The following is a 23,688-nucleotide window of genomic DNA, read 5'->3' as shown; positions in this document are numbered from 1 at the left end:
CATCTCCAAAGCAGAACCTCAGGGAGGGAAGGGAGGAGCTGTTACAGCCCATTCCTGAAAGGAAAAGCAGCCATCTGGGTTCAGAGCCCCTCTGAGCAGCTTGGGGGAACACACACACACTACCAGGGTTTGAGGCAGGTGGGCTCAATGCTCCCCAGCACAGATCGTGGGCCTTCTGCTGCCATTTCCCTTTGAATTAACACTGCTTTTCAGACCTGATTGACAATGCTGACGTCTGTCTCTTATACCAGGAGTCATTCCCAAAGCTACTGTCTCTTTCTCCAAACGAGTCACAGCAACAAAGGGTTATTAACCGGTGACACAGCAAGGACAGAGTGGGAACATGCTGTTCTTTGACAGGAACTGTGCTAATGAACTTTACAAAATTAAAGATTAGAAAAACCTCAATGACAACTTCAAGACTAGAAAAACTGCAGTAAGACCCCAAGCAAAACAGCCGAGAGAGAAGAAAGTCCTCAGTGGATTTTGGGTCCACCTTCCAAACCTTTCACCTCCATCATCAGGTTGCTTCACTAAATCAGTCTGACATTAGGCTCATCACAGAGGTATCCCAGGCCCCTCTGATAATTCTGGGCATGATTTAAGCCAACCATCACCTACCTAATCCTGATGGAAAACAGTTAGGTGATGGCTGAACAGTGGCTTTGCAAGCCACCAAGAGCAGCCCTGCAGGCACAGAGCCCTGTCTGCTCCTTCAGCACACTCTGTGACACACTCCGTGGGGACGTGTGGTCCTGGTGGCCTCTCTCCTTATTCCTCCTTGCAGTTGGTTAATCCATGGAGAGGAAGAGAAGCTGCCACACCATGATGCTTGTGGCCTTGCAAGTGGTTTTCAGTTTGCTTGGATGGTTTGCTTGAACACTTGAGTGGTTTTCAGGCTTCGGCTCCCTCGGCTGCTTTTACAGGACCAAGGCCAACCAAACCCTTCAGCATGTGCTCATCTCCAGGTAAGGGCAGCCCGTGGAGATCGGTGCTTCAGAAAAACACACTGCTCTGGATCAGGGTCGTGGTGATGGAGCTGCCACCACCAAAGCCCTACCTGAACGGGACCCCCCAGGGCTGCCTCTCCCCAGGAAAACCAGCAAACCTGTCATGAGTATCAACCTCTATTTTAGGTGTTTAAAAATAAGCAAAACTCACTCTCCTCTACTGAATAACAAAAATCCTGGAATAAACAGAGCACAAACTGTACCTTCACACATCCCCCAGGGTGAGCAGAAGGAGGCTGAGTCCAAGGAGAGTCACATTTTCTAGGGAACATGTTAGTGCAGCCCCAGAGCTGGTGGTGACAGGTAAACCCCGGGCTCCCAGATTGTGCCTGCTCGGTGGGAGACAGGGGGCTGGACCCTGGCTGGCTGGATGCTCTAAATTAGGAATGAAAACATTGCCCCCCTGCTCAGCAGAAGGGTACACTCAAAGTGAGCCCTTGTCTGGGACAGGGAGCAGGCGAAGCTCTGCCAGAGTCCAAAATACACTCGGCAACTTGTTTTGAATTACTTTATGCAGGGTTTTAAAAGATGCTGAAAAATTTCCACCCAAGCCGGCTGTGGAGTTGAGGGAGGACCCTGGGGTTTGTTTCCACGTACGGTGATGCTGATCTGAATTTCTTCCCCTGGGGTGTGACAAGAGAGAACTCTTGGGGAGGGCAGTGCTGAGAAGAGCAAGGGGACAGGAGCCACCTGATGTGCTCTGACAGTGATTTTGGGTGCACAGCACCCACAACATGGCTGTAGGTGAGAGCGATGCTCCCTCCCAGCTTGATGCCTCAGGGCACCCAGACCCCTCGGACCCCTGAACCTGAGCTAAACCCACAGATAAGCAGCTCTGTGAGCACAGCAGCACAGCCCCCCCCGCGCTGAAAGCTCCTGCTCGTGGCTCAAATCAACGCGGCTCCATTACAAACAAACCTGTGGGAGGGAGAGGGAATGAAAGAATCCCTCGAGGAATCTGCAAGGCACTGGAGGAACTAAAAATAAACACCGGCAACAAGTCAATCTAGAAACAGAAAGCTAAAATCCCTAATAATACAGGGTTGCCAGGTGGAGGAGGGAGATGCCTGGCACCCTGTGCCCTGGCTCTGCCCACCGAGGATCCTGTGGAGAGTGGGGGCACAGGAACGTGGGACTGAGGGGGCATTGCTGCCTCTGACTGCCCCCAACAGAGCCCAGCTATCATGCAGGGAAACTTGGCACTTGCTGTTTCTTACTCTGTGTTTTCAGATTACCTTGAGATGGGTCAGCAGACCCCACAGAACCAAGGTGCTTGCACCAAACTCCCCAATCCCTCCTCCACTCCATTCCAAGCTCCAGAAAGGAAGCCAAATCTGGTGTCCTTTCCAGTTCAGGTCATTATCTTTCCCACATCCCTCAGGTGATATCATTCAAATCTCAGGGCTCATCTCTGCAGCTATCAGTGCTCAGCTCTGCTCTCTGCCCTCTTCAAGGCCCATCCAAAGACATGTAGCCCAATCCAGGCTTTCCACCCCCTGAATATGTGCCATCACAGACAGAAACCTCAGAGTGTGGGTCATGATGATCTCACAGCTAAAAGGTAACAGAAACACTCTGGATGGCAATTCAATCACAATGTGAAATTCAAGTGTGAACTTTTGGACTTCACAGGACCAGAAGAGTCTCAGAATGTGGTCATGGCAGGTGAGAAAGGTGGAAGAGCCCTGAGTTTATCCACCAGGCACAGATGAAAAATCCCAACCCTCTGGAAGGTCCCAGCACCTGGGCAGTGACCTGCTTCTGTCCTCCACATCTCCAGGGCCAGCAGGGAAGAATCCATCCCAAAGGCCATTGCAAGAGTCCCCCCACGCTTGTGACATCCCAAAGTTGCTGTCCATAACAGAGTAACCACGTGCACAGCCGAGCAGAGATGTGCCATGGACGGATGCACCCCTCCATGGTCAGGGACAACACCCTCTGCCCATCTGGCTGCCCTGGCACGGCCGGGGGTTCCGAAGGGCAGGGCTGGAGGGTCACGAGGCAAGGACAGGTCCCCTGGGAGCTGGGGGAGGAGGTAATTCGATGACTTGCACTTGCCTCCCCCAGCCCGGCGTCAGGCTCGGGTGACTAATGCTGCAGGAAGGGGATGCTGCTCTCCTGACACGGGACACGCTGCTAATCCCGAGGGTTTATCTGTCACTTCCGCGCGCCGGCGGCTGCGGGAACCAGCACCAGCTCCGGCGGGAAGCGCACGGCCTCCGGCTCCCACCCGGCCCTGCTCTCCGCTCCTCCTGCCTTCCTGACGCCCCAGCCCCGCTCCTCGCTCCCTCTTTTTCAATAAAAGGATGGAGAAAAGGGTGTGGATGGGGTGTTTATTAAATCAAAGAAGCTGGGAATGAGTGAGAGCCTCATCAGGAAACGCTCCCAACTCTTTTGCCAAAAAGGTAATTCTGTGGGCTGAGAGGAGAGGATAGGACTGGAGTGGGGACAGGGACCTTGAGATTAGCTCAGCTGGTTAAAACTTGGTGCTAATAACACCAAGGTCATGGGTTCAATCCCGTGTGGGTCATTCACTTAAGAGCTGGACTCCATGATCCCTTCCAGCTCAGAATATTCTGTGATTCTGACTCGGCCCTGGGGTCAATGCCGACCCAGGACAGGGAACCATGGAAGCATGGGGGCAAAGTTCCCAGTGACCACCAACCCTGTGCCCTCCTAAGTTCCTCCCTACCTCGCTGCTCACTCCAGGGTCTCCCATGCCCCCAACTCCAGGGACCAGCAGCTTGCCCTGACCAGCTCATCGCTTGCACATCCAGCTCCTCACCTCTGACTCTGAAGCAAGAGCCCTGGACATGCCTAGAGGGATCCAGCCAGGGACACAGACCCCAGAGCATGGGTCCCCATGGCACTGCCCACCAGCCCAGTGCCAATTTCGCCCAGGAGCCCCACGGGCAGATAACCTGTCACCATGCAAGTGCTGGGACATGCGGCTCGGCAACAGCCCAGCTCTCCAGCTCAGGAATGTCCAAATAAATACAGAAATACATAAAAAGGCCATAAATAAGGTTGCCTGAGATGGTTGTTTGTCTCCTGCCTGGCCAGGACCCCCTCTCCCCCACTGCTGTTTGCCTTGGCAGATGACAGCTGGGTAATTTGTTTCCAGTGCAATGAAGTCCCAATTAACTGGAATAAACTTTTTACACTAAGTGTGTTTGTTTAACAAACTGGCTCTTTCAGAGTCTCACCGAGACCTGATTGATGCATTTGAGGGGAGTGGAAACATGCTGGGTGCTTGGACATTAAAGCTGCAGTGTCTGAGCAGGCTGGGGCTGAAAGGGCTCTCTCTGTGTTTGGGAAATCGAAACTGACACCTCTGATGTCTGGACTGGACAGGGATTTCAGCGTGGCCTTTGTGTACAAATATTGACGGTTTCACATTCGCTGTGGCTGACACCCCTCCAGTGTCCCTGCTGGCTGGGACATCCCCCAGGACCTCGCTCTGCTCTGGTGGGAGGAGGTGGGATCCATCACGCTGGACTCAGCACGTGGTCCCTCCTGGTGACAGCACTGGTGGCTCCAGCCAGCCAACAAAATCCCAAAGCTGGGCCTGACTCCACAGGGCACTCTCACTGAGGCAGGACTGATGTCTTCAGCAGCAGCCACGCTCCTCCTCCCAGCCTTCAGAGATCAGCTCCATGGCTTGTGAAGCCAGTGATTTACAGCAGCAAACCCAAGCCTGAGATGGCTACAAACTGGCTGGGAGTCTAGGACTGGTTTCCAGTTCACACCAGAGTTTTCAGCAACGCTCTCCAGCTGGGGGGAGGAGGGGGAACACAGAAGCTTGATAAAAGCCCAGCAGCAGAGTCCTCCTCATCCTCAGAGCCATCCAGCTGGGATGGACGTGGCAAAGGCAAATGGACAAATTGCAGAATAGGGTTCTGGTACAACTGGGACACAGCAGAGGTGATCAAGATGCTGTGTGCAGGCAGAGGGGCTTTGTGGAAACATCTGGGAACAAGGGACACATCTGCAGACAGCAGCTCTTGTGCTGTACCTCCTTCAGGAAGATTGCTGCTGAGAGGACCCTCAGGGCAAGCAAAGCTAAGCCCACACATCTGCTGACAGTGGCCTAGGATCCAGGACAAAACCTTGGATCCAAAGAGGGACAAAAGAGGAGTGCAGTGGGGGAAAAGATGACCCAACCACCACCAGCAGTGGTGCCCAAAGGTGGGCACCAAGCACCACTCTGGTGGCTCCGGTGGAATATCCCAGGAGGAAGAAAAAGCCCCAGCACTGCACAGCTTCACAGTAGAGCCCCCACCAGGGCCAGCCCCTGGCTGGAGCTGAATTCCAGCTGCCTGGTGAGACTCTGTATGAATAATAAGCACTCCTGGAAAACAAAGCACCTCTGACATCCGAGGGGAGAATGAGAGCAGCTGAGCTTTCTCTCCCTCTGTGCTTTTCCCTTCCTATCTCAAACTGCAAAGAAAAACCTCCAATGGCCCCTGTTTGAGACCTGTCAGCTCTGAGGTTTTCTTGAAGCATTCATTGGGAAGGCTTTTCCATTTCAAATGTAAAAATGGGAATTTGCAGGTCCTAGGGTTCCTTTCATCTCCTTCTCCAGCCCATTTCCTCAAAGCACTGTGTACATTTGCATTTACTGTGGGGCAAGGTGGGGTTTTCCTGTGGTTGGGGGTTGAGTTGATCTCACACAGTCCTCAGTAAAGTGCCCCAATGTCAACCTCCCCGGGCTGTTCACAGCTTGATTCACTCAAGTCTTTTGTTAGTTGTAAAAAGCATTATTCAGTGTTCCAGGCCCTGGCACAGAGAAGCTGTGGATGCCCCATCCCTGGAAATGTTTCAGGTCAGGTTGGACAGGGCTTGGAACAACCTGGAATAGGAAGGTGTCCCTGCCTGTGGCAGGGGTGGAACAGGATGAGCTTTAAGGTCCCTCCCAACCCAGGCCATTCTGTGATTCCATGATTCTTCAGTAATTGTTATCAGCTCTCCCTGACTTCAGGGCATGTTGAAGCCACCAGTGGCAAGACTGAAAGCAGAGCTCTGTGCTGGCTGCCCATGCTCCCTGTGCAGTCCATGGGGAGATGAGGCACTTCTGGGTGAGGAATTAATTTCCCTATAAATTAGCAATGCTTGAGGTGCTGCCCTTTTACATGATGTCCCAAGCCTGAAAAGACAAGCAAGCACCCTCACCCTCATCCCTTCCCACTGCACATCTGGGAGCCACCAAACTCCTCTAAACCCGGTGTCTGTCAATGCCAGCAACCTGTGGGAGAGCTCAAAGCCATGGATCACCCCTCTGTGCACACCACTTTGTTAGGATGCAGGAAAGAAAGCATTTTGCTCCTTTTAACACCCTTTGTCACACTTTTCCCTGAGCAAATTAGCACTATGTCCATGTCTCCCCACAGTCTGCCCAGGACTAGCCCTATTCCCTCTGATTATCCCTCCCAGAGCAGAGCCAGAGGATAAACACCAGTGCTGGAGCTCCCAGAGACCTGGCTGGTTGCTCACAGGGCTAATGCTGTTATTTCCACCACCAATGGAAATCTGGGCTGCTCAGGAGCTCAGGAGCTTGGAGGGGGCTGCAGAGCCAGCCACCCACAGCACACAGAGAGTCCAGAGGAGGCCCTGGAGATGCTCCAAGGCTGGAGCCCCTCTGCTCTGGAGCTTTAAAGCCAATTCCAAACCAAAGCATTCCCTGATTCTCCAATTCCATGGTCCAGCTGTCAATCTGGCGCTGCCGGTGGGAGCAGGGGGAGAAAACACCACAAAGGTGTTTGAATTGAAAGCCAGATCAGTCTGTGGCTGTTCCAGGAAATTGTACCTGAGCCCGTGCTCGTGCTGTGCTGAGGGGCGAAGCAGCGAGCTCTTGAGCTGCTGTGAGGCAGAGAGGTTGGGAAAGGAGAATGAGGAAGGGAAATTTTCCCTCACGAGCAGAAATTGAACGCACTCAACACTCCTGAAACCTGCTACGATGAGGTACGTGATCAGCAGTCTCTGTGTAGGAGGGTGGCAGGATTGAAGAGGAGGGCACTGCACACTTACAATACACGCCATTATACGTTTTGCTTCAGAATTACAGATCTTTTAGCAGTTGGTGCTTGAATAAGTACAGATTTTACCTTCTCACCAAGGACTGGGACGACATCATACCTGAGCCACCACAGCACCGTGGGAGCTCAGCCTGAAATACACGTTCACAATGGATAAGGAATAATGTGTTATTAAGGGTTTGGGTCTGTGAGTCGCATGGTAGGAGACTCACAGAGCCAGCAGTTAAATCATAGTCATGGAAGGGTTTGGGCTGGGAGAGACCTTTAAGGTCCATTTAGTTCCGACCTCCTGCCATGGAGCGCAGAATGGAGTGGTTGATACAAATGAAAAATTACAATGTGTAGGGAAGGGATCAGGGAAACCAAATAAGGGGGATATGCATGGCTGGACGTGGAAAATCTGCTGTTGGGAGCCAAAATCTATCAATAGGTCTGGTTTTAAGGAGCACTAGGGCTACTTTAAAGCAGAGTCTGTAGGAATGCTTAAATGATGCAAACAATGTGTTTGGGAGAAAAAAATGAATAAAATAATTCCTAGGAGAGATGAGACTCTCCTAAACCACTAGCATCCATGCTTACATCAAATGGGGCCAAACAGCACTAACCAGCCAACGTGTACCCAGGGTGGGGAAAGCTTTCTGGTCTTTGCTGATTGTTCTGAGCTAAGTTCAAGGCTGCCACATCCAGATGGAAACGGCTCCTTCCCACCAACATTCCCATCCCGCAGCGAAGATGACCTAGTTAACAACAGAACGGTCAGCCTGGTACAGGGCCCAGAAGGCAGGGCTCATCTGGAATTAAATTAAGAAATAATTAAAGGATGTAAGTTCTAATTAAAGTCAGCCTGTGTGTCTTGGTGGAAGAGATGTTGTCAGTTGAGCCCAATGCCAGTCTTTGATGAACACACCTTCCAGGAACCGGCCCCCGTGCTGAGCTCAAAGTGTTGCCTGACGTCCTGATTTCAGAAGGTGGGACTGCACAGCACCAATGAAGCACATTAAACAGATTTAGAGCCATCTGACAGGTCTCACACAGGAGCTGTCGATGGGGAATCGTTAGCGAGGCTCCAGGGGGAACACGCCAGTCGATATTTTCATTGATGATCGAGACGAAAATACAAAATCCTCACTCAAAAAATTAGCACATGACAGGAAGATTGATGTAATGGTAAATATTGATGAGGAGAGAAAGAAATGTGAGCTGCTGGGTAATGCTGAGCCCATTCAAACACTGTACATGTTAATGCAGCCCAGCACAGGATGACACAGCTACGGAGAGGGATTTCAGGCCGTATTTATGAAGAGGGACTGGATCCCAGACAAGAGAGAGCCTCCAGGAAGGCTCAAGGGTCACCACGGGTGAGCAGCCCAGCACAAGGCTCTAATGTGATGCTGTGATGAAAAGAGCTGATGCAGCTCTTGGGGGAGCTGCACGTACTGCAGAGCTGGGACTGACACTGACACTCCTGCAGTTAAGGTGCCCACATTTAAAAGGGACACTGAAACAGCAGAGCCTGCAGGGAGGCGTCACAAATTGACCTGAGGGATGGAGAGAATATCTTGCTGCAAAAGATTTGAGCTATATTGAGTTTATTGATAAAAAATCTGCCACCCACCCAAAACCAGAGTGGTGCCAACTGCTTTTATACAGTGAGACTTGCCAAGAGGCAGGCACTGGGAGATGGAGTCCAACAAGTTCTAGCAAGTTTTGGGTCAGGATTAGATGCCTCTCAGGGATGCTTAGAGGATTAGGTAACTCTCAGAAGGTAACCACAGCCTCTTCAGGAGATTGTGGGCAACATTTATATCCCTGCAGAACACAGGACAACAAAGGAGGGATCTAATAGACCTTTTCTTATCTAAATCCCACCCAAATGACTCCCAGTGGATAACGAGCCCTCTGAGGCTAACTCCTGCCATGCACCAAGGTGAAGACTCAGGAGATGTGTTTAATGGCTTTAAACTGACAGAGAGTAGGTTTAGATTAGATTTCAGGAAGAAATTCTTCCCTGTGAGGGTGGGGAGGCCCTGGCACAGGTTGCCCAGAGAAGCTGTGGCTGCCCCATCCCTGGGAGTGTTCAAGGTCAGGTTGGATGGGGTTTGGAGAAACCTGGGCTAGTGGAAGGTGTCCCTGCCCATGGCAGGGAGTGGAATGAGGTGAGTTTTAAGGTCCCTACCAACCCAAACCACTCTGTGATTCTATGAGACAGCAGCTTGGAGCAATGAGGAGCTGGGGAGGCACTGAGCTCCTCAAAGGTTCTGAGCTACAAGTATGGTTGGCTATGAGAAGACCCCATCAAGTCTTGTGCCAGAAGCAAAGCATGAGGGAAAGGGTCCTTCAGTCTTGGAGAAACCCCAGCAGTGACTGCTGGCTGAGCAGCTCAGGAAACAACTCGACCCACTTCTCCCTCTCAGTACCTGGCTGTGGGACTGACGGCTGCTGTGGGTGGGAACGTTACCTTCCAGGGCTAAAGCATCTCTGTGTTGAGTCACTGCAGCAAACACTTTGCTCTCTTGCTTGGGGGAGAATGCAGCCTTGGTTATTTGTTAAAAAATGCCCATCTTCCTACGCTCGGTTCCCCCTCGGTGATGAATGCCGGCAGGGCTGCCACTGGTGCTGAGGGAGCTCCTCCTGAGCTGGCACCAGCAGCCTCCCATCACCACCAGCAGGAGAGGCAGCAGGGCAGGCAGTTGCCATCACAATGTCCCCAGCAAAGGCCCAGGGATGCTCAGTGACCAGGCACGAAGGGGCCGTGCCCGCTCTGATCCCGTTTCCAGAAGCAGCAAGGAGAGGTACCCCATGGTGAGAGACAAAGGCTGAGCACCAACCCCAGCAGGCATTTGGGGAAACAGAATCCCATCAGTGCTACTGGGAAAGTGCCCAGTTCAAAGGAACATGAACCCTTTGGTTGAGACAACAGGAAGCAAAACTTAAAGACTTTGAGTCTTTGTGTGACAGTGCTGCAGGCAGGGAATCAGGGCCAGGGAGGTTTTCAACTGGAATGGAACTGAAATTCCAGGGGGCTAAAAACCCCATCCCTGCTTTGGTTTAAAGAAAGGGGCTGGGGGGATCGAAGAAAAAAGCCCTGCAAGTTTCTATGACAACTGGTAGAGTGAGAGCCCACACTGCAACCTCACTTAACACGTTAAAAGCTGCACAGAAACAAGGAAACCCAAAACTTTATTCCACACCAGGGCTGGGAGGGCCATTCCCAGTTGGAGAGCAGGGGCATGGCAAGGGGCTGGTCTGAGGGTGCCCTGGCCTGGGCACCCAGATCAGGGTGAGTTCAGCTAGCCCCAACAACTCCTTCCACTGCCCCCTGGGCTCCAGCGACCACCAAAACCAAGCAGTCCTTGTTCTGACCTCCCTTGAGATAACATATTTAGTTTTGGTTTTCAAGGGCATCTGTGTCCTGAAAAACCATGGATTTAGAACGGTTTGGGTTGGAAAGGACCTTAAAGATCATCTTCTTCCTCTCCCATGCCATGGCCAGAGACAACTTCCACTAAATGATGTGAATCCAAACCTCATCCAACCTTGCCTGGAACGCTTCCAGGGATGGAGCAGCCACAGCTTCTCAGGCAACCTGTGCCAGCATCTCACCACCATCACAGGGAAGAATTTCCTCCTAATACACAATCTAAATCTCTCCTCTTTTACTTTAAAATGATTCCCCCTTGACCCATCACTGTCTGTCCATGTAAAATTTGTTCTCCTTCCTTTTAATAAGCTCCTTTAAGGCCACAATGAGGTGTCCAGGTTGAACACCCCCAGCTCTCCCAGCCTGTCTCCAGAGCAGAGGCTCCAAGCCTTGAAGCATCTTTGGGGCCTCCTCTGGACCCATTGTGGGTGCAGAGCACCCCACTATGATCCTCCAGCCCCAGCAGGCACAGAAGCCCAGGGTGAGCACTCTCACCAGAGAAGCAATAAAAAAGAAAATGTGTAAGAGCTGTATTCACCCAGACTTCACCAAAACAGTGGTTTTCAGCAGGACCCAGAGGGTGGTTGGCACTGAACAGGCTCCCCAGGGCAGTGGGCACAGCCCCAAGGCTGCCAGAGCTCCAGGAGAGTTTGGATGATCCTCTGGGGCACAGGGTGTGACTCTTGGGGATGGTCCCATGCAGGGCCAGGAGTTGGACCTGATGATCCTTGTGGGTCCCTCCAACTCAGCACATCCTGTGATTCTGTGATCCTGCAATGCTGTGATTCTGTGACTTACCAGGCACACAGTGCAGTGCTGCCCTCCCAGGCTGCCCAGAGAGGGGGGCAAGAGCAGGACAGCCAGACCCTGAGGAGGGGGTCCTGCACTGTTCCCCAGGCACAAACTGGCACCAATTTTACAGCTTCAGAAGCAAATGGCAATATTAGCCTGAGTGAAGGGCCCAGATGCCACTGGGCAAACCAGTGGGGTGATGGCCTCCTCCATGCCTGAGCTTCTGCTGGATCCCTGTCAGCTCTGCTCCTCATCAGGGCTGTGTCCTGCTCCCTCTGCAGCCACAGAGGAACTGATCCAAGGCAAGCCTCTGCCATGCCATGAGATACCTCCCACTGTTCATTCCCACTGCTCCTAACCCCCAGCTCCCTCTTATTTACCCCTGCTCATTCCTGCTTCTCCTGACCCCCTGCTCCCAGGTTGCTCAGGGTCAGCTCTGCTCTCCATTCCCAGACTGGCATTTGTTGAAGAACCACATTTCTCCAAAGTGCCTTTCCAGGATTCCCTTCCTTTCCCAGCACTCCAAGAGGATTAAAGCCCTTCTGCCTGCCTGGAGCTTAGTCTCTGAATCCAATGGCCAAATTCCAGGGGAAATATTGTTTAAGTTTGCTGTATAGTTTCAATGGCTGAACCCCCCCCTTAAGATACCCTGAGCAGCACTGGAATCTCCTTGAATCACGTTGCGTGAAAAGGAGGTCCCAACTCTCCAGTAACTGCCTTAGCCAGGATCTGGGTTTGGAAGTGAGGAGCCCATGTTCATAATCCCTTCTGGAGGGTTCCACTCCCCTTCAGCTGCCAACCTGCACCCACCCCACAGACCCCAACACCTCTCTTCCACCCTCCACCGTTCTGGACATCCCATTCCAGAGATGCTGGTGGTGGCACTTCATCCTTTCCTACAACTGCAGCTGGGAAAAGTGTTCTCCAACCCTGCTGGGGGTGGCGTTGGGGGCAGTTTCTAGTAGCACTGAGTTCAGTACAGAGAGATGGTCTTGGCATTGCTTCCCCTACCCCATCACTCCCTGCCATCATCAGCACCATCTCTCTCTCCTCACTTTCCTCGTGTGTCCTCCTCCCACTGCTCAGCACTTGGAACCTGAGCTACCTGCTGAGCATCCCAGCTGAACGACTCTCAGCCACCGCAGAAGAAGTCAAACATAGCCCATATGTGTGTGATTATCATCATTACCAGAGCAATAATGTCTGAGTGAAGGAGGCAACGAAATGAACACTCGGTTCAGGAACACATCACGCTTACTATGATGGCCCTTAATGCTTCCAGAATGTAAATACTGATTTCTAGATCCTTAAAACCACCACGGTTTTACAAGATAATGATTCAGCAAGGAAACACTTTCATCTAAGTGCTGGCACGGAAAGGTTTGAGTCTGGGAGATGAAATGTTCTGCTGTAAGAGGAGGGTGACAAGGAATTAGCTGCGGAGACAGCTCGGTGTAATGACTGTGAGGCAAAACAAACAGGAGCTGCTGCTTTCTGGGAGGTGGTTTCAAAGGTTCCTCGTGTGTTTACACATCTGAGGCTGCAGGACAGAGGCGGGGGCAGCCTTTAATCTGAGATGGAGACAGATCTACCTGAAAGGGCTGTGGGATTCTGCTGGAGCAGGAATGGTCTCCGAGACAGCAGTGCTCTCCAGCACGGCCACATTGTCCCAAGGGACGGGAGGAGCGGATCAATGGAGAGCCTTTTGTGTCACTACAGCTGTGTCTCTCTTGACACCTCAAAGTGCCTGGCAGACATTCACTGCTCCCAAGTGACAGCTCTCCTGACAGCTGAGCATCGCTCTCGGCACAGGAGACGGCGCGGGGAGGGACGCGGCAGCTCCCACCACAAATCAGTGACACTTCAATTAAGCCCAGGTATTTCAGTCTGCATTTGCCAGGGGTTTTATGAGTGTTATTACTACCAACAGTTCCTTCTGGTTTGAAGAAACTGAGTTCCAGTTGGTGCCTGACACTGAAGAGCAAATGTGTGCCTGGGGGAATCAGCAAACACCCCGGCCAACCTCGGCTCCTGACAAGGCACTTCCACCCAGACAGTTATTACCTCCTGTCCCAGAAGAGCCTATTCCTGTCTCTGAGCAAGGTGTCCCTGGGTCCTCAGCCAGTGGCTCCTTGCTTGGGAAACTGCCTTGAGAGAGCAGCCAGGGCCCTCTGTTAGAAGTCTGGAAGAACCTCTAGAAGCCTGGATATTTTAACAGCTGTATGAGCATCGTAGAAAAAAACTGGGGTGACAAAGGAGTGAGCAGGTCAGGAGCTGGACTCACCCCACTCAGTGTTTCTTCCCCAATCCCTACAAGCTCTGGTCAGATCCCAGATGGAGCTAGGCTGCAGCCAGGGTGGCCCAAATTGCATCAGATGGGAATTATTAGCTCAGGATATATCAATCTTACATCTGAACAACCTGCTTTGGAAACACAGGAGGCAATCTGTCCCTGTTCACTCATGATGGCTGGAGCAGCCGGTGCAGGTGAGGACATCTGTGCAGATGTTGACTCACATCTGGAATTGTGGCCATTCCAAACACACCAGGCTCCTCTCCCAGGCCTTTCAGCTATGGGAACTCTGTGTGCCTGTTCTACCTTGCTTGGTCTCTACCCCTTTCAGTTCACAATTGATGTAACTTTTCTTAAAATTAATGCTTCAGCCTTCTCAACTCGGCCTGTACCCCTCCATTTAACACGGAAAGAGGGAATTTTCCAGACCAAAAGCCTGGAGTGCCAGCTCCTGACATGGGCCAGCTCTTGCAGGAACATCCATAAGCTCACTGAAGCCCTTGGAAGTGCCTCCCCCCGAGTGGGCAGCAGCAGCGTTTCAGATCCACTGGCTATCACCTGAGCACCTCTGACTTCCCTTCCTTTCCACCCCATATTTGGGGCAACCCAGAAGGAGATCTGTACCTTAAAACCTCATGGATGGACTGGGTGGAGGGGAAGAGCCATCAAAGACTGGTGGGTGAGGGTGGACACCTCTCCATGCCCTTGATGAGCACTGGGATATTCCAGGCACTTAGGGAACACCCAGCTGCTGGCTGAGACAGACTGATGATAACTATGGGGTGAGGACAGCATTTCCATTTCTGAAGGGAAGAGGCAGCAAAGGAGGGAACTCAGGGCAACACAAGAAAACTCAGCTTTATGGAGTGTCCAGGGAGGAGGAGGAAGGCACCTGATCAGAGAAAGCTGAATGTGGCAGGAATGGAGCAAGAGTCACTCAAAGAACAAGTGGTGACAAAACCCACTGCTGATATTTCTGGCATGTGTGTCTTTCCTTTTACTATTTCCACAACCTGCACCTGCTGAGAGCCCAACCTGAGAGCAGGGCTGCTCCGACCCTGCTCCTGCAGCTCAGGGCTTTGGTGGCAGGTGAGCTGCTGCCTTGGAAGCCAGAAAAGGAAAAGCAGAGGCGAGGCACAGTCGAGTTTGCTCTGGCACACGGGAGCTGGAGGAGCAGTCACCCACTGTCAGACTTCTCTCGGATCACCAGCCTTGCCACACAGATGTGTCCATGAACCAGCACAGCTCGGCTCAGCCCTGGGAACCAGCTGCTTCCCATGCTCTGGCTGCTCACCACCACCTTGCCCAGGGCTCAGGGAACTGTGAGTGAGGACTATGGAGCTGCTGCAGAAGAGCTGAGCTCTCCCAAGCTCTTGGCAGGTCCACCAGGCCTCTGGCAAGTTTGCAGGGATCTTTCTCTGCTGAGGAAGACCAGCACCAGTCCTGCCAGAGACTAAAGAGTCTGTAAAGCATCTGGTCCGGCCTTCCAGACGGGTTGCAACAGTGCCAGTGGCACCCAGTAGATCAAAAAGCCAAATGGGCTGGGGGTAGTGGTCACAAACTTACCAGTCACAACCCCAAAACAGCTACTGTAGAGCATAAATAGGATGGGCATTAACCAGTGTTATGACTAGCCAAGTCACAGCTGGTATCAGAAGCTGCTGGGCCAAACCATGGAGGTCCCATGGCCTCGTGGCACAGAGGAACAAGCACCCATAAGACAACCTGTATCTACAAGAGCTCCTGCCCCAGTGCTCCCCACTCTGACCCAATATCTCCACACCTTCACCGAGATGGGAAGCCTGTGTACTCCCACTCAAGGTAGGGAAACATTCCTCATTTCTCAGAGGAGATGAGTTCTAAATGTAGCACCACAAATTGTTGCTACCTGCCACCAAAACCACCCCACAGGAAATCCCCACAGTAAAAGCTTCTTTTTTTCCTCCAGATCTCTTGCTTAAAGCCTCCCCAAAGCTTCAACTGGAATAGAGACACGGGAGATGCTTCAATCTGTTCTAAGCCTACTTGTCAAAACACAGACTCCTCACAAGCACACAGCAGCAGTACAGAAAGGAGCACCAAAATCCTGGACAGTTGTTGAGAGAGGTCACAGAAACACGGTGATGAGTCCTTTGCCAAATGTGTGTTAATTTTGTTGTTGCATCCACAGTGACTCCATAACCTCCTGAGATATTCCTCTGATCTCCCAGAAAGCCATACAGGATTAAACAGCCTGGGAAATTGCTCTGGCTGTATTTCCACAAGTGTTGAGCTGCCTGCAGTCTTGGAAAGCTGATGAGCTGCACTGCCTGGGGGTGAGAGGGCAAAGGAGCTCCCTGAAATCAGACTGTCAGTACGGACCTAGAAACCAACACCGAGCTATAGAAACTTTTGGTGGCATAAAGAGGGACCAGCAGATAACACACACACACACACACACACACACACACTTGCTCTCCCATCAGGGAGCAGGCAGATCTGTACAATGCCCTGTGACACAGCCTGCCTTCCCTGGACATGCTCCCTCTGATGCCAAGCCCAGCTCGGATCAAGGATGCTGCCAGGGTGCTCACACTGCTGGGATGCAGCACTGCAGGAACCCTCTGGAAAGTAGCAAAGGGCAGAAGGACAGTGAGTTTTGGAGAAGAAATTTCCTCAACCCAATTCCTTCTGAATTTTCCAAAACCACGCTGCTCTGACAATCCTGCCTGTCAGAGCACTGTCCCACAGCTCCAAATCCACCTGTGGCTTTTCTGTCACAAGAAAGGTGATAACCTACAGACCTTCACTCCTCCAAGCAGAGCAAGAGCAACACGAGGTCCCACACACAGCATGCTCAGCAGCACAACACCCAATTCTGTGTCAGGGCAGAACCCAACCTCTCAGCAGGGAGACTCTGCCATTATCCAAACGATGATGGTAACAAATCCATCCTTCCAGCAGGCACAACCTTCTCGCTTGAAGGTGCTGTGCCGGGCGAGGCTCTGCTACCTGCTCTGCATGCTAAGTAACCAACTGCCCATGTTAGTGGGGTGGTTTGCAGAAACTTTGCTCATGTCCATGACTGCAAAGAGCCTTTCCCCCCACCTCAGCTGTTCCACAGGCAGCGGATGGAAGAGGACAGACATCATTGTCAGAGCACGGTGATGGCAGACGCGCGTCGAGATCGGCCCGCGGTGACACGGAACGAAACCCTTCGATCCTCCATCGGAGCTCAGCTGTGCAAACCAGGAGCAGAGGGAGCCAGAGGTGGGAAAGGTCAGCCCTGCTCCCAGCTCTGTCCCTCAGGCTCAGCCAAGCTGTCATGGTTCCTTCTGACCTGATTGAGCGATTTGCATATGCCCCGAAGCCAGGATGACTGACAGCCCTTCCACTGTTATCCTCACTGGTGTAATTGCAGCAGCTATTCTTGTACATTGAAATGTCTAATCTTAGCAAGGCACAGAGCTGCTGGGGAATATGGACCAGCCGGGAATTTCCATGCAATTACTCACCACAGTTACTGGCACTTACTTTGGCTGGTAGAAGTCCTTCTTGTCCGCAGACCCCAGGCTCTGTAAAACACAAAAGACAGAGGTATTTATTTTTTTAACCCTTTGCCAAGTAAGTATCACTGATGAGGATGTTTGGGGAGCAGGGAAAGGACATCTCTATTATTTTTCTGCCCGGTGGGTCTGGGTGGGCTGGATGGGACAGCTCAGACCTGCAGCCACCCAACAGCCATAGGCAGAGCCCACAGCAGCCAAGGATGTAAAAAATTGAGAGCTAAATCAAAGATGAGGGGATGCATTAGATCTGAAACCAATGTATTCAGGCATGTCTGTATATCCTTTCACCTGCAGAAGTATCAGAAGAGCACTCGTGTCCTTTTGACTCTGCCCAGCTGGAAAGAGGACAAAGTGCAGGGTTTTATGCAGGGACCAGGCCACCACCACTGCAGAGACCCTCTGGCAGGGCAGGGGTGAGCCCTAGGCCCACACTACCCCCAGGAGTAGGACCACAGAATCCTTCTGCCAAAAAAACAACCCCAAGCGCGCACAAAACTGGGAAGCAGAGACAGCCCCGATACTCGCTCAGGTTCCCATTGCTGCCAACTCCATCCCCAGCACGATCTAGCAGAAGTCTGAGAGTACCACAGATGGGCTGCCGGGGTGTCAGGGTCCCCTGGGACACCCCAGCCCCTCTGATCCTCCCCATGGGGACCCTGGGGGCAATCGGCACTCCACAGACCCCACTTTGGGTGCAAGGCAGGGCACGTGCACAACAGGGAGCACGGGCACAGCACCAGGCCTGGCCCCGCTGTCTGATGCACCCCACAGACACCATGGGATCTCTCCCAACACTTCCTGACACCCACAGTGGGGGCTGGCCCCCCACCCTGCTCCGAGGCCGCGGTGCGCGAGGACAGGCTGTGCCCAGCTCAGCGGGTTCCTCACGGCCCTGGGACAGACAGACACAGACCCACCGGACCTGGGTGTCGGCAAAGCCGTCTCACAGCCACAGCCCTCTCCTCCTCCTCCTTGCCCTGCTGGTCCCGGGGCTGATCCTGGTCCCGGTTGTGCTGGTGGGCAGCAGCGTGTGCCGGGCTGGTGCCACTCACGGGGAGCCCGCTCGGGCTCCGGGGCGGCTGTTGTAGTTTTGCTCCGTGGTTGCCAGGCAATGCCGAGCTCCAGCTCGAAACAGCGGGAGCAGCGGGGCCGAATGCTAATCAGGGCTGCAAGAGCAATCCCAAAGCTTCCCCTTGCCAGCCAAAGCCACGGGGAGCTCCCACTCTGGGGCTGAAGAGCCAGCAGGGAGAAGAGGGCCCCAGCTTTTAAGCAGGCGGGGATCCACTGTCACCAAAACGTCCCCCAAAAGGGAGCTCTGGCCATGCCAGCGAGATGAGGACATAATTTGGTGGTGGCCAACCCTCTCCATGGCACAGACACATTGGTCAGTCAGTGGCACAGTAGGGAGGCTGCAACCACCCCACAGCATGGGGTGCATGGGGCTGGATGTGCGTCACCCTCGTGCTCATCTCGGGGCACACACCTGACTCCACCTCGGGGTAGGGCTGGGAGCACACAAGGAGCAGCCCTTTAAGGTGGGAAGCTCATTGGAAATGGCTGAAGCTGTGTCAGGGCAGGGTTAGGCTGGATCTCAGGAAAAGGCTCAAGCTGTGTCAGGGGAGGTTTAGGCTGGATCTCAGGGAAAGGTTCTTCCCCCAGAGGGTGGTTGGCACTGAACAGGCTCCCCAGGGCAGTGGGCACAGCCCCAAGGCTGTCAGAGCTCCAGGAGCATTTGGGTGATGCTCTCAGGGACAGGGTGGGATTGTTGGGGTGTCTGTGCAGGACCAGCAGTTGGACCCCATGATCCTTGTGGATCTTTCCAACTCAGGAGATTCTGTGATTCTCTGGTTCTAGGATCTCACCTGCCCACGTGCCAATTGCCACGTCGGTGGAAGAGCTCTGAGCAATCCCCACCAGCTGGAGACAGGTTCACCCCCAGACCCTCCCTGCTGCTTCTCTCACCCGACAGCAGCAAGAACCTACAACAAAGCCCCATGGATCAATAGCCAGAGACCAAACTGGGGTGATCCAACACTGGCACAGCATGCCCAGAGAGGTGGGGGAGCTCCATCCTTGGAGACATTCAAGACCCACTGGACACGGCCCTAGGTGTGCAGGACAGGTGACCCTGCCTTGAGCAGGGTTGGACTGGGTGATCTCCAGGAGACCCTAAACCACTCCATGCATTCCTGAGGCAGCAGAGAAATGAGCACAGCAGTAACTGCACAGGGTGAGCACAGGGGGAGTGACAGCACCTGTCCCCCAAGCCCCCAGCATATCACTGTTGCAGCTACGGATTGGTTTCAACAAAGCTCATGAATCACAACCAATTCAGTTCCTTCTGCTCTCTGTCCTGGTGGGGATCACAGACACCTCTTGATATTTAAGGAGAAACCACCTGCAAACAGCTTCCTCAACACTATTGAAACAACACCTGGAAAACCTGCACCCCACACAGCCAGACACCCCACCCAGCTATGGCTGAGGTCCATGGGAAAAGCTCCCAGCAATGCCAAAGCCAGAACTAAGAAGATTTTCAATATCTGTGATAAAACAATGAGGGACTAACTTTGCAGAGAGATAAAACCCCCCAGCGATAAATTGGGCAATGATCGCAGTAATGAGGAGCCAAAATTACTGATTTTAAAGCTCAGTAAGAAAATAGCAAATAAGGAGGAGAAGCAGAATTCCAGCAATATGAGCAAGGAATTGGGACTGGAGCAAGACCAGAAGCAGGGTTATTGCCCCTGTACAGCCCTTTGCCTCCTTACTCTCTTCTCAGAGGAGAACTTGGCCATGCCCAGCAGGCAGATGGAGTTACACAGGTCCATCCCACCATGCTGAATTTCTCTCTGCCAAGCAAGCACAATACCAAGGTGGCAGAGGACCCAGAGGGCTCCAGGAGAGCATCAGGAATCACCAGTGAACTGAGGAGAGCTTGCTGGAGGCCTTTCCAAGGGCAGGGACATCACAGCAACCTGGTAGGAACTGGTCCAGAGCACTGAGAGAGCTCAGAGCAGAACTTGGGAAGAGCCTTCCAATCAGGGAATCACTGATGGTTTGAAGAGATTAATGAGGAATCCTGTAGGGAATGGGTGATGGGAGGCTGAGGGCAGGGCCGAGTGTGGGGACTGCCTGCTGTGGTGTCACACACGAAGGGACAGCAGTGTGGGCAGGGACAGTGCCTCAGTGCCAGCAGCCACCACTGCAGTCTCAGCATCCCCCAGAGGAGAAGCTTAGGGAAAAGTGGCCAAAGGAAGGGTGGGATGTAAGGAAGCAGAGTGGGGCAAAGGGAACACACAGTCTGGATCTTGGGAACAACGTCCTGGCATTGGGACTGAACAGTTTCCAGCAGGAGGGATAGAGCAGGTTTCACAGTGCTGACTGGATAAGCCAGTGCACAGGGGACTGGCCTTACTTTTCCTGCTGAGGCCTGAAAATGCGGGAGCTGAAAGAAGCCACTGAGCAAAAGGTGGCCTGGTGTTCCCTCATGCCTTCTGGGAGGAAAGATCAGTTCCATCCAAACTGAGAGGGGATCTGCAGGCTTTCATCTCTGCAAGCAAACAACGAAAGCCCAAAGGCCAGCCTGCATGTGTGCACTGCTCTTGGATGGTCTCCAGGCCTCCAGGGGAGTGTCTGCTCGTGGCTCCTGTGCATCAAGGCATGGCTGGGCACTCCAGAAAGGCACGGCTGCATCGGGATGGCTCAGCTCCCAAAGAAATCTTGGACGCCCACAGCCTCCCAGAGACCCCCTGCTGTTGCTCAGGATGCTGGGGAGACCCTGGCCTTCCCAGGATGGGGGCAGTGGAGCATCACCCGGTTCAGAGGGTCCCTGTGAGCCCCAAGCCTGCAGTGTGAGTCACCTCCAGTGGGACCTGCTGCTTCTCGCTTGCTCACTTCATTGATGACTCAGGGTTTAGGAAGCACAGTTTAAATCCCTTAATGAAATAATGGAGAGAGTAATTTTTATCAGCCTGTCTCTCTAAAACAAATACCTCAAGCAAGGCTAGAGGTGCCCACCTCCATCCTTTTCTCCCAAGACATCGTGAGCACGGGTAGCATGGAGGCACTGTGGGGGCAGGAGCAGCCCCTGTTGCCCTGGTACGTGGCACTGGGCAAAGCAGCCACCAAAAGATATCAACCTTCCCCCTCCATCCCTCTGGTGTTCACGCTCCTGCTGCCAGCAGTGCCAGGAGAAGGTGAGACACCAGGGTGCTGTCCCAGATGATGGATGTCCTATCCCTGGAAGTGTCCAAGGCCAGGTTGGACGGGGCTTGGAGCAACCTGGGCTGGTGGAAGGTGTCCCTGCCCATGGAATTGCAGGGAATAAAAATGCCTTTAAGGTCCCTTCCAACCCAAACCCTTCCGTGGTTCTATGATTCTATGGCCCTAGAGCCTGGCAGTGCCCCCAGTGCCTGTCCCCCCTGGGTGTGTGCCTTTGAGCACCTGCCCTTTTGGATGTGGCTGGGCATCACCTGGGATTGACTTTCTCTGGAAAGAAACCAACCACTGGAGCAGAGGCAGCAGCAGTAGGGGACACTGATGGCAAGCTCCTGGGTGCCAGGGTGTTGGCTACCAAGGAGCAGGGGCTGCCTGCCAATATGATTAACCAAGTGTTGTCTCCAGGTCACTGCCATTTCCATCAGTATCCTCTGTCTCTCCCCACACACGAGCTGGGCTCACACTGCCCTCAGTTAAGGGACCTCTGTGTGATGCTCAGAGCGCTCTGCTCTGGCAGAAAAGCCTGACATCAATGCTGGAAATGCAGCCTCACAGAAACACCTGGGAAATGCTGCGAAGGAAAGGGAAGGCAACAGGACACCAGCTTCCCTGGTCACAGAACAGGTTGGAAGGGACCTTAAAACTCATCTTATTCCAAGCCCCTGCTGTGGGCAGGGACACCTTCCACTAGCCCAGGTTGCTCCAAGTCAACCTGGCCTTGGACACATCCAGGCATGGGGCAGCCACAGCTTCTTTGGGCAACCTGTGCCAGGACCTCCCCACCCTCACAGGAAACATTTTCTTTCTAATATCCAATCTAAATCTCCCATTTTTCAGTTTAAAGCTATTCTCCCTTCTCCTGTCCCTCCAGGCCCTTGTCCCCAGTCCCTCTGCAGCTCTCTTAAAGACCCTTTAAGCCCTGGCAGGGGCTCAAAGGTCTCCCTGGAGCCTTCTCTTCTCCAGGCTGGACACCCCCAGCTCTCCCAGCCTGGCTCCAGAGCAGAGGTACAATGAACCCAAGCTGAGCTGAGGCCAGACTAGATTTACCAGCCATAAGGACCCATGCTGAGGTTCTCAAAAATCACCTCTGCCAGGGTATAAAAATGCAGCCTCCCAAACCAGCAGAGCAACACCCAGTGACATCAGGACCTGTGCTAGGGCTTGTCCAGTGGCATCAAAACCAGTGGACCAGGGAGAAGATGTCTCATCTTCCTCATAGCGTTCCCAGAACTGCCCTTCCCAACCCTCCCCTGGTGCAGGGTGATGGCAGGGACACACAGGTGACAGCCCAGCTCCCTCTGGCACTGCAGAACAGGCTCCTTGTGCACATAAGAAGTGTACAAAGTGTTACAGACATTTATGGGTTCGTCTCTATTTAAAACACAACCTACAATTTTCCAAGGGCTTTTTTAACCTGTTGGCATGAGTCCAGAGGAGGACACAGGGCTGGAGCCCCTCTGCTCTGGAGCCAGGTTGGGAGAGCTAGGGGGGTTCATCTGGAGGAGAGAAGGCTCCAGGGAGACCTGAGACCCTTTTCCAGGGCCTAAAGGGGCTCCAGGAGAGCTGGAGAGGGACTGGGGACAAGGCATGGAGGGACAGGACACAGGGAATGGCTTCCCACTGCCAGAGGGCAGGGTTAGATGGGATATTGGGGAGAAATTCTTCCCTGTGAGGGTGGGGAGGCCCTGGCACAGGTTGCCCAGAGAAGCTGTGGCTGCCCCATCCCTGGAAGTGTCCAAGGCCAGGTTGGACAGGGCTTGGATCAACCTGGGAAGGTTGGAAGGTGTCCCTGCCCATGGCGGGGGGTGGGATGAGATGGGCTTTAAGGTCCCTCCAACCCAACAACATTCCCAGATTCCTTGAATCTGGGCCAACATGAGTGCTTGAATTTGTTCACTTAATTTCACTTTTCATGCACTAACTACATAATTTTGCAAGTTATTTCAATTCTATATTTCACAAGCTCCAGTTACACCACACAGATAACATACCAGGCCAGCTCCCCTAGGCCAGCTCATCTCCAGAGCCAGCCTTGCTGGTCCCTGGTCAGAATTAGCACAACATGCTGCAGACAGAAACGATGAGTGATACAAAGGAGTGTGCTGAATTCCAAAATTCAGCCAAGCTGGGCAGATAACAGACGCTGGGTTGGAAACAAGGATGCTCACGGAGAGGCTAAGACAGATACCTCTGTATTATTTATTTATTCCCGCCAGCAGACATCAATCTCGTTGTACTTTTTCCTCTCCTAAATGTTGCCAAACATAATCTCAGCTCATCTTTTTTTCTAGGCAGTGTCCCTGGGAGAATGAAGTTATTAGTGAGGCTGGAGAAGCCTCATGCAATTATTTAGAAACTACACCAAAAT

General features: G+C 52.9%; 1 protein-coding gene across 2 annotated transcripts in view; it reads right to left on the bottom strand.

The window, feature by feature from the left end:
- Positions 1–23,688, bottom strand: part of LOC126641184 (ankyrin repeat and fibronectin type-III domain-containing protein 1-like) — a 185,859-nt gene that overhangs the window by 55,032 nt on the left and 107,139 nt on the right. For both annotated transcript variants that reach the window (XM_050317609.1, XM_050317610.1), the window contains one exon: positions 17,065–17,105. In XM_050317609.1, coding sequence (XP_050173566.1) covers positions 17,065–17,105 — 41 coding nt within the window. The remainder of the gene's footprint in view (positions 1–17,064; positions 17,106–23,688) is intronic.

This window comes from Myiozetetes cayanensis, unplaced genomic scaffold, assembly GCF_022539395.1.
Source record: "Myiozetetes cayanensis isolate MyiCay16 unplaced genomic scaffold, myiCay2020 scf20-37, whole genome shotgun sequence".
NCBI classification, from domain to species: Eukaryota; Metazoa; Chordata; class Aves; order Passeriformes; family Tyrannidae; genus Myiozetetes; species Myiozetetes cayanensis.
This window is presented reverse-complemented; position numbering and strand designations above follow the sequence as displayed.